This window comes from Mesitornis unicolor, unplaced genomic scaffold, assembly GCF_000695765.1.
Source record: "Mesitornis unicolor isolate BGI_N332 unplaced genomic scaffold, ASM69576v1 scaffold54606, whole genome shotgun sequence".
Classification (NCBI taxonomy): domain Eukaryota; kingdom Metazoa; phylum Chordata; class Aves; order Mesitornithiformes; family Mesitornithidae; genus Mesitornis; species Mesitornis unicolor.
In genome coordinates, this window is record NW_010192737.1 from 1 (window position 1) to 10,850 (window position 10,850).

The following is a 10,850-nucleotide window of genomic DNA, read 5'->3' on the forward strand; positions in this document are numbered from 1 at the left end:
CTGTGGGAGACGGTGTCCAAGGCCTCACTAACATTCAGGTAGACAACGTCCACAGCCTTCCCCTCGTCCACCAAGCAGGTCACCTCGTCATAAAAGGAGATAAGATCAGTCAAGCAGGACCTGCCCTTCCTGAACCCATGCTGAGTGGGCCTGATCGCTTGGTTGTCCTGCATGTGCCCTGTGATGCACTCACGATGATTTGGTCCTCCTCCCTGGCACTGAGGTCACACTGACAGCTCTGTAGTCCCCTGGGTCTTTCTTCTGGCCCATCACATTTGCAAGCCTCCAGTCAACTGGGACCTCCCCAGTTAGCCAGGAAAACCCAGGGTTCAGTCTCTTCAAGAATGACTTCTCCACATCAGGTGCATAGTTGGCCATGGTCACACTCTCCTTGGAAGGAGACCATATCAGCCAGCTCCTCCTTCACATCTGAGGGTCAGGCCAAGCCAGCATGGGACCACCCTCATCTCCAAACAGTGGGCTAAGTTCCCGTCATGGATTTCAAGAGCAAAGACTACCTGTGTGCTCAACGTGTGCCCTCAGCACGGTGTAAGCAAGCTGGGTGAGCTCATTACAAGTGTACAGTGCTTAGACAAGCCCTGACACACAGAAGAGAGGCCTGTCTTCGTCATCACTGGTTGAGCTCTTACAGGGCTCTGCTGTTTCTTGCCAAGCGTTGAAGTGTCACGTCTCATTAACCGCTTGGGTACCGTTTCCCTTTGTACTTCCAAGGTACTTGCAGCTATGTTATTCCACACTACTGACCTCCTCCTTTTCCAAGAACTCCCTGACGTCAGGGTCCTGCAGCATTGTTGGATGGCTGACCACTCTCCGTAGGTACCTGTGGAGACGAACGCACCAAGAGTTACTTCAGGTGTAGCAAACCTGGCTCTGAGCTCTCAGTGGGCTGTAACACGCTTGTTATTTACTCTGAAATGTCAGTTTGGTAACTGGAAGTCAGGCCCTACAAACTGCTCCCATTCACCCACCAAGAGTCCTACCTCCCTGCAGACCCCAGTGAGACCAGACCTGCCAGACCTTTGATTCATACTTGCTATAGCAAGAAAGTTACTCGATATGCCAAGTGACCGAGATTTAGTGAGACATCTTTAGCGAAGATGCCTTAACAGATCTTTCAGAGGCTGAAGCTGGAGGGGAACAGCATCCCAGTGGTAACGACGACAGCCAACACAGGTGGCAGAGCAAAGGCCACCCTTGCCTGTGTAGTTAGGATGCAAGTTAAAGATCAAGCTGTTTCTCACCTGATTTGCACTGTTTGTACAATTACCTACCATCCGTATTTTTGGGGTCCTGACAGAGCTGCCTTATCAGTGGAGTCTGGCAAGGTTTGGACCAAACACAAGCAGAGGCTTTTGAAGCAGAAGATTGTTTTTACAGAGTCAAAGTGACTCTCTGCAGTTGCAACCCTTCAGCAGCCTCCAGGTTTGCTGCAAACCCAGAAGCAGACAACTTTTCTCATGTAGGGAGGAGAGTGCAGCCAGTCTGAGCCTTCAGACGTCCCCTGCTTGGTTCAGGCACAGGGGGACAGCTCTCGGGGTCCGTACCTCTCTAGAGCAGCCCGTCTTTTTTCCAAGAACTCTGCAGAGGAGGAATCTTCTTTCCCAACTTTCACTTTGGTCATCCCTGGCACAGAAGGAAGGCGCAATCAGGGAGCTGCTTCAAACTCAACACATAAGGTACTGCGGTTCGTTACAGACTATCGGGGCAACAGTAGAGGAAAGGCATTTTACAACAGGAATTAGACCTTCCATCAGCAAGAGTTACTTGGAAATTTAATATCTGCTTATGCCTAACTTCTAGCAGAAGATGACATCCAGAAAAGAGGCAGAGCAGTACCAGGCAAGGCTGGAAGGGTTACAGGGCTGGATTCAAGTAAGAGTGCAGAGGTTTCACTCTACATCACGCAAATACAGAGGCATTTGCAAATTCAAACATGGCTTTAAGCCCAGAGCTCCAAGTATGGAGCCAGAGTTTTGTCTGTGCCACAGAACCCAGATTATTTTCCACACCTGCTTCCTGAGGCAGCTCCACAGCCTTCTCCCTCTGCTCTGAGGCTGCAGGCAGGCCTGTCCTTCAGGCACAAAGTCTGAAGGAATGGCTCCAGCGCTCTGCACCTCCACCACTCACCTATGAGACTCTTCTCAGGCGGTGGAGGAACGATGAACCCATTTTGGGCATGCTTCTCCGACAACTTCTCATAGAGACCCAGAAAGTCACTGAACCTCCTTTTCACTGAGAACTGCTTGCTCCTGAACATGGGCATGCTCGTCTGGGGGAAGAGATGAGACGCGGGTCAGACTGGCGCAGGGCAGCTCGCCCCCGCACACACAGCCTCGCTGACTCCGCCTGCCGTCACCTCTGGGGACGAAGGAGGCCAGCCTGAGCTCTGCAAGATCTGGGAGGCAGGCGAGGCTCAACAGAGCAAGCTTTGGCCGAGGTTTTCAGTAACTTACCTCCTAACAGCTCTCCTTGGACCCAGTAGCAGTATTAATGCCGCTAAATAACCGAGCAGCTGTTACTGCGGCCACAGGCAGCTTGGTAAGCCCTGCCCATTGCCTAATCCCCTCATCCCTGCTCCCCACAGGAACAGGGACCGCTGGGAGGTCAGACTTTATCATCTTAAGACTATGGGGGCCATCAGTGGCTTTTGACTGTGTTTGCAGAGGAGGAGTGGAGGCTAACCAGTCTCCTGCACACACCATTGGCATCGCTCGTAGGCCATCAGCCACTGCACAGACAGCTAGGAACAACTTTTTGCAGAGCTCAGACCAGCACCACAAACCTCCAAGCAGGCCAGCAGCCGCAAAAGGCTCGATTTCTTGCGACTAGTCCCAGAAAGCAGGTCCTGACATGAAATGAGCTACAGCAGCAGCTCCTCAGCAAGAGCAGAGTTCAGGTCAGCTTAATCTGATGCAACTGTCGGCACAGAACCATTAGCAACAGCCCTGGTGTCTAGGGCTCTCCCTAACAGATGTCATTCCCGCTGCTCACCCAAGGCTGAGCGCTAGCATCAGCCAGGATTGAAAACAGGGAACTGGCTGGAACAAAATAAATACAGCCTCCTTTCAAACAGGTTCAAAACCTATTTCTCAGCTAGGCTCATCCTTTGATCTGTAGCAGTGGATTATATCCATTATATTACATCCATGTAACAAGGCATCCAGATCTCCTCTCTATTTAGGTCACCACTGGCATGGCTAAGGAAGGACAGTCCAGCTGCCTTCAAGCGTGGAAAAACAATGGCAGCCCATCTCAGAGTGACGAGCTGGACATACCTGTGTTGACACTTTGTAGGCTACATAGGCATTCATACCATCCCCTAGGGAAAACAGAAAGGAGTTATTATCACAACATCAGCACATTCCGCTGCCACCTGAATGCAAAGCAGAAGGCTCCCGCAGTCTCCCAGCCTTTCCCTGCTTCAGCAATCCCAATCTTTGATCCGATGGAGCCCTGAATCTTTGCACAGAACTGCAGGCAGCACCTCACTGTGGGACCCGGACCTCTGTCCACTCAGCATTTCCATGACCTGAGTGCTCAGCCCTTCTTCTACTTCCCAAGGCAGCCAACATCCACAATCGGGTGCTTGTTGCACCAACAGCCTTTGGGCCGACTCCACACATCTGCTCAGCACACAACAATTCAGCGGCTGTAGGGCACATGAAGTGATCTATTCAGAGGCCACAAGTCAGACGGCCCCTGGCTGCACATGGTTGGGTTCAGAAACATCACAGGCAGTTTTCTCTGGCTAACATAGAAATCCCCTTGTTTGGCAAAAGGAAGGTTTTACCTGGTAGTTCAGCTGAAGGGCATGCTCAGAGGTCTGATGCCACCCTCAATACACCTCTAATTTGCACCTCCCAGCTCCAGAGATCACAAGCCACAGAGGCTGCTCTGCCGGCTGGGGTGAGATGTTACACAGAGGCTGCTCTGCCGGCTGGGATGAGATGTTACTTGGGGTTCTCTGCACCCCAGGGTCTGCCATGCAGCTGGCCAAGCTCCTCGGACCCCCACTTTCAATAGAGAGAAATCCTATGGCTTCTCAGTTTGAAGACCCTGCGGTACAGAGCTTCTCAGCTTGAAGCCAGAGCTGTTTCCCTGGCAAGCACAGCTGTCAGAGCACACTTAGTTTTAGGCTAAGGCAGTTTTGCCTCCCTCCTGCCACCTGCGCACAGGAGGGTGCTGCCTGGAGGTCAAAGTCAAGTTGGTCACCACACTTCCAGGAACCATGCATCACATTTCACACTCCCAAAAATCGCAGTTCCCTTGAGGCTTCCCAGAACCTGCTTCTGCCTTGCTCGTTTGCAACCCAAACATTTTGCTTTGCGTAGCTTCATTTCTTCTAGATGTTGGAAGAAGTCTTAAAAAATTTACTCCAGGATCAAATTTGCACTTGCAGAGAGAGCTTGAAAGCTAGAGCTGTGGCACACAGAGGCAATAGCTGTGTACGGCCCTACTGCCAAACCTCAGTGCCTAACTGTGCTTCACCACGCAGCAAGACAAGGTATGAACTCACCAATTTTCTCCGGGTCACTGACTCCTACAGTCAGCTCAAATTTGTCCTCCTGTTCCTCTTCTTCTAGCTGTTTGGAGTAAGCATGAGGACAGCAAGTTAAAACTAGAAATTCAGGATTTAAATAACTCCAAACCATGCAGTCCCATATGTGACGCTGAGCTTGTGACACTGCCAAGGCCATTCTGTAAAGCCCTCAAGCCTCTCTCTTGTGTCCAGGCTACAAATCCCAATTGGATTTGTCTATAGACACTGCTACCTGCACAGCCTGAGGCACAACTTGCTTAGTCCCAGTGTGAAACTCTGCAGAGCCCAGCCTCAGCTCTCTACAGGATAGTTCCCTTTGGGGTCTTTTACATCATGATTTCAGTTCTCATCTGAAATGTGGTGTTAAAGGACTGGGCAACGCAGAGGTGAGACCAGCCTCAAATGGCCTCTGGTCCACGAACCTGAAGGTGACAGCTTATTGGTTTGCTGATCAGCTCCCACCCTGGCCTAGCTCTGCACTGCTCCTTCACTGAAGTCAGGCTGAAGCCAACCTGAGACCTACTCCTGCACTGCAGGGTCAGTCCTTGTGAGCTCAGAGGTGCTTGGGGCAGAAAAGGGAGCACATTCCTCATCGATAAAATAGTTTCAGTCTCTCTACAGGAGAAAACCCAGATTTAGGCCAAGCACCACCCAAATAACTGGGCTTGGCAGCCAGACCATGAGCTCCACTGAAGGACTGCACTCTCATGTCACCCACAGGACTGTTTCTTTTAAAAACATGCACGAGAGCAGTTAGACCCCTTGCCCCATCTGCAGCAGTACAGCATGCTAGAGCTGCAAGTCAGAGCTCAGACTCTCAGGACAGCATCAGCCACTTGCCGTTTCAGCTCTGGAAGCAGTCTGCACCACCACACGGGCAAGAACGTGACCCCCCTTCAGCACCATCAGGCCCAAGACTGATGGCCCGAGATACAAGCCAAGGCATCCAATACAGCAATTCCACTAATTGCATCATTTCAGGTGTACGTTCACAACTAAGTAAACAGACAGGTTCCTGCCAGTTACAATCCCAAACCAGCAGGGCAAGTCAGAAAGCTCAGAGCAATCCTCACCTCCTCATAGCTCTTTGGAGGGTTTCTAGAAGAGCTGGCAGCTACTTCTAACGAGGGGGCAGGATTGGATGCTTTGGCCAGTTCCTTCTTCTGGTTGTTCTGCGTGCTGTCTAGAGACAACTCCACGGTGGCATCTGTTGAGAGAAGTTTGCAAGAGTCAGCCTCTCTACTTTGGGTTGCTGGAAAGGGGATTTCAATATTCCCAGATTGGTTCACGGGATTTAGGGAGTAACAATAGTTTTAATTAGCAAAAAAAAACCAAAAAACCACCAGATCAATAGGAAGGACACCTGTAAGCACTGGGAAGTGCATGACTTAATGCATCTTCGCTGCAGTGAGAGCATTTGATCAATCCTGCTGGAGAACATGAAGTTAATCCAATGAACTTCTTATCTGAGAAGGAGCCAGGCATCACTTCGTTGCTGTGCGCAGAGGAGCTGCATGCTGGAACAGCTAAGGCTGAGCTGGATTTTCACACAGCCTGGAAGGAAGCACCTTCCCAGGACACTTCTCCACCCAGAGAAAGTAAAACCTTTCATCTGTTAGCAGATGTCTCTAGAACTGATGCTCAGATGCCACTGCCAGAGGTGTCCCTCCATGCCAGGGCTGGGGAAGGTCTCACCCTCCTCATTTTCCCCTGCTGAGGGGTGTTATGTTCCCTGTTCCTCAGGAACAACCACGTTTTGACTAGAGATGCTTCCTCCACCTGCATGGAGGGAGGAAAAGGTAGAGAACTAAAGTCTTTAAACTCTAGGAAGACACTCATCACCCTACAGTTTAAGGCAACAAAATTAAAGTAAACCCAATTGTCCTGGTTTTGCTGGGATTAAATGGCAGAATCCTATTTTCTGTTCAGCAGAGCTGCATTTCTGAGAGAAAAGCAAATTCCATGATTCAATCCCAGGAAAACTGGGACATCCATTTTTAAGCCTCTTCAGCTCCCAAACAGTTAATCCTGCCCCACGATTACACTAGAGACCTGGAGAAAGCTATGCCAATCTTCCCAAAACCTTCACCAGAGCTCAGCGCTTCCAGAGCAGACTAGAATACAAATTTGAGATAAGGGCCTGGGATAGTTCAGAAATATCCACGACCTGCACATTGTGCTTACAAGCAGATCAGTTCAGAAAGCCCCATCAGATACAGACTCACCAGCAAATAAGTCCTGATCATCTTGCTCTGCACGAATCCCATTCTCTTTGGAGGTGCTGCTTACAGGAAGAAGAGATTCCCTTTTCGGTGCCGTGAGCTTGCTCTGTAAAAGAATTAAAACCACATAAAGAAGAGCTTGTTTGGATGGAGGAATAGAGGCTGGAGGACCAAAGAGCTCAAATTTTTAGCTGCTGCCACACAGGGTCACTACTACAAATCTTGTGTGAGCAGAGGACACCAGAGCTTCCCTTCCACCCATCCTTGAGCACTACGATCTCTGCTGGCAGGGCTGCACGAAGGTTAAGGACATGCAGTGTCACATGAAGCTTCAGAGCCAGTTTCAACCCTGATTTTTAGCAGAATGGAGGTCATTGGGTTGTGCCAGCCCCAAGCCCATGCATCACAGTCCCAAGTACTTCAGCTGCAGGTGTCAGGAGCAGCACAGTCAAGCACACACAAGTGCTCTTGTTCATGACACCCAAACCACGCCTGGCCACGCCATTTCCAGGTAGCGACTTGCATGCCAGCACTAATGCCACACTGAGGCAGGCAAGCAGCACTAGGGAGCCTCGCACGCGGCCCACAGGAGATCCCCTGGGCAAGCCAAGCTGTCACTGATGGTGGCAGAGACCCACGGCAATTTGCTTGCCCGAAAGCAAGACGCCAGGAACCACGGGAGCCTTATCACCACCTTAACACCGCAGCAGAGACACGGCCGCTGTGGCTGGACTAAAGCTGGGCATGGCTCTTGGCATTTCGCAAAGCCTTGCACACCGTGCTTCGCAGCCCAAAGCTCCCGCTCCCCACGTACAGCTCAGACAGGAAAAGCCAGCCCCAAGACCCAGGGCTGGGAATTACAACAGAGCCAATCCTGCTACAGTAAACAGCCCCTTGGGCATTCAGCTTGGCCAGGGGTGACTGTCCTGGCTGCTGGGAGCTGGCGTGGGGACAAGGTGAAAGCCCACCCGCGAGCTTGTCCACCAAGCAGTCTCCCACACCAGAAGGTAGAGCTGTTCCTGCTGCAGGTAAGGGCTACGGACGCCAGCCTCCCGACTCATCCCTCATTTTGCAGGCAGACAAGCGAGCACAAGTTATTTCAAGCAGGAATTGGACAGCAAGCGCTCTTCTTCAACGTCTTCGCAGAGAACAGAGCAGGTCTTTGACAGCCACTCAATAGAGCACTATTAGCAGTGACTCCGAACCGACAGGCTCCCTGGCGAGGGAACATCATCCCTTCCAGCTGCTCCTGAAGGAGCAAAGCGGAGCTAATGCAGCTTCTCTTCCAGGTGGGCTCAACTCTTTGGGGACATAAAACATCAGTGCTGTTTGATGGCAAGTCCTCCTGTATTTTAGGATTTTTTGCTGCAGGAGAAAGCTGGGATCACTCCAGTTACAGGCAGGAACTACATCTGCTCGTGATGGAGAGTAGGGAGCAGAGAGACCCATGCCAAACATCACACCCAGACCCCCACAGACTCCTCCAGCCGGTGCCAGTCCAACAAGAGTTATCCCACCCCAAGGACCTCCTCCAGCCAGTAGCCAAGCCAACAAGAGAGCTGCTGCTCCCACCAGTGACCTAAGTTCAGGACATTCGTAGCAGGTCACATTCAGATCCTGCTTCTGCAGGAGCTCTTCAAACTGGTGAAGAAAACCCCACCCTACACGGACAAGGTAAAGTGGGCTATGAAGTTTTCCTTACAAGTTCTTTTCTGCGCTTGAAAGCTGGAGATTATATATTTTTCTACCATGACCAGGTTCTCAGTTTGCCTTAAACTTCATTTCTAAGACTGCACAAACACTACACCCTGTTCTTCCTTCTTCATCTGCCGCTACGGAAGAGTCGCAGCCTCCTTTGCAGCCCACAACCCAACACTTGCCACCTCAGAAGCCTGATTTAGGGCACCCTGACCATCACAGGAGCACGCAGAACCTCCCTAGGTCTCCCAGAGAAAGCCTAACAGGGAAGCAGACCTCGTGTCAGAAGAACCAGCTCTAGAGAGGACTCAAGGTTGGATCCCTGCATGCCCACATCAGCAGACAGATGAGGTCCAGCTCCAGTTATATTTGTGCTTGACCCAAACGCTTCTGTGCTGGCTGCCGTACAATGGCTACGTGCTGCCAAGCCACCTGAAGGCCAGCAGCTGGGCAGCTCTGCCTCAGCAGCCCAACTCCCCTGCTTCCCACAGAGTGTTTTGCTACTGCTCAAGGGCAGTCAGACAAGCAAAGCCACTGGGACACGCAGAAGAGCCACGCATTAGTTATGACAGTTGCTTCAACAACAACACTAAGCACCTGATAAGCTGCTTTAGCTTCACAGGCTCCAATTTCAGCAAAGGGATGCTTTATTTGTGTGAAAACCCGTGGTAGCTGGCATTCGCCTGTTTTGGGAGGCTGCCTCTACTGCAAAGCAACAAGCCACCTGCTACTTCTTTCATTTCTTCAGTGAAGAAAGGTCATGAGAAGTTCAAGCCCATCACCGTGCCCTGGAGCCGGCCAGAGGTACCAGCATCTTCCCCTTGCAAGGGCCAGGGTTATGCTTTCCCATGTTATTTTCAAAACAGGGGATCCCACTGCTTTGTTTTGCCCAGACCAACATGAGAGTTTCACCCTCACAAGCTCACACAGGGCAGAATCTACCCCCATCTCCCCAAATCTGCCTTGTTTTCTGCTGCTAAGCCACCAGCCTGCTGCTGAGCCAGCACGGCCCAAGGACACAGGGCAGCACCAGGCCTGTGGTGATGGAGAGCTTACCTCAGGGTAAGCTCCTGAGGCAGCTCCAGCTTCGTGCTGGCAGCAGGCAAAGCTCAGCCGGGCCAGTCCCATTCCCAGCAGCAGGCAGGTTTGTGTGTTCCCTTCAGGGAGGGCAAGAGTTGCGTCCAGCTCAGCAAAAACATCAGGGTTAAGAAACTGCAGAGAGGAGAAGGTTCCTGGAGAGCTTTCTGCCAGAGACACCAAGTTGGGAAAAGACTGGGTGAGGCAGGCAAAGGCCGGGGTGTCGGCCCTCAGAGGGGACAACGTGACCAGCCTCAGCTCACAGAGCTTAGGAAATAAACTCTAGAACCTGCAGCATCTGAACAGCAGGCACTGAACCCAAGAATCTGAGGCCAGTGGGGCTGGCTGGGGAGGGATTCAGCTTGGGTAGGCACAAACCAGTATTTTAACTCCCCCTCCTGCCTGCTGGTTACTGTCCGGAGCAAACACTGGTGCAGTTGGCCAAAGCTCCAAGGGCAAACACCAACAGCCTCCAACACCGCAGGATTCTTGTGCAGGAGACTGCCAGAAACAAGGAAAGGCACTGAAACCCTTCACTACCCACACCTCCACCCTCAGCGGAGAATTTGTGCAGTGACTTGGTTTGCCAAACAAGCACCACCAAAATCTTCCCAGTCCCTCTCACAACTGCTCATGGCAGCACAAGGCAAGGGAGGTCACCACAGCGTTGGTGATTCTCCTCACTGAGAGCAGGGGACACCGAATGCCTCCTGTCACCTCACCCCTGCTGCATAGGGGGGTCCATCCCCCAGTACCAAACCAAAGCCAGCAACCAGGTCAGAGATGCCAGCACACTATGGATGTCAAAAGGAACAAGAGCCAATGCCGGGATGGAGCTTTTCCCTGTGAAGTCTCACAAGTCGCACAGCAAAGATGCTGAGCCACGGCCGGCTTCAGACCAGCAAGGTGGCCAGCTCACGGGTCACTGCACCCCCAGTCTGGAGGGCATTGAGCAGCAGGGACAACTTCACCCTGATGGGCTCCATCAAGATGCTGCAGTTCTGCAAGACTGAACAGGTTATAATGCCAGGGAGATCAGGACCGGGCTGGCACTGAGCTGCTCCACAGCCCCGTGGCCAAGGGAGCCCCTTGCTCCCTGCTCCCTGGGTACCCCCACAGCCCCCAAGGCGCTCGAGGTTCCCTTAGGGAGGGAGGAAACGCCAGGCTCCCTTCAGGGCCAACCACCCGGCGACATTGACTCCTTCCTCTTTTATTCTGGGGGCATTTTAGGCGTTTCTCACCTTTTTTTTTTGATTGTTTTGTTGTTGTGGTTTTTTTGTTTTTGTAAGCCA

The 10,850-nt window shown here is 51.8% G+C and overlaps 1 protein-coding gene across 1 annotated transcript; it reads right to left on the reverse strand.

Moving 5' to 3' along the window:
• Positions 1-765: 765 nt before the first annotated feature.
• LOC104542766 (sorting nexin-1-like) lies at positions 766-9,693 on the reverse strand (the record flags this gene model as incomplete). The annotated part of the gene is made up of 8 exons (XM_010187191.1): positions 766-841; positions 1,566-1,644; positions 2,149-2,290; positions 3,297-3,340; positions 4,538-4,604; positions 5,635-5,768; positions 6,787-6,889; positions 9,538-9,693. Coding segments are annotated over 8 exons (801 nt in total), but the record flags the coding sequence as incomplete, so codon positions are not given.
• Between the last annotated feature and the right edge of the window lie 1,157 nt (positions 9,694-10,850).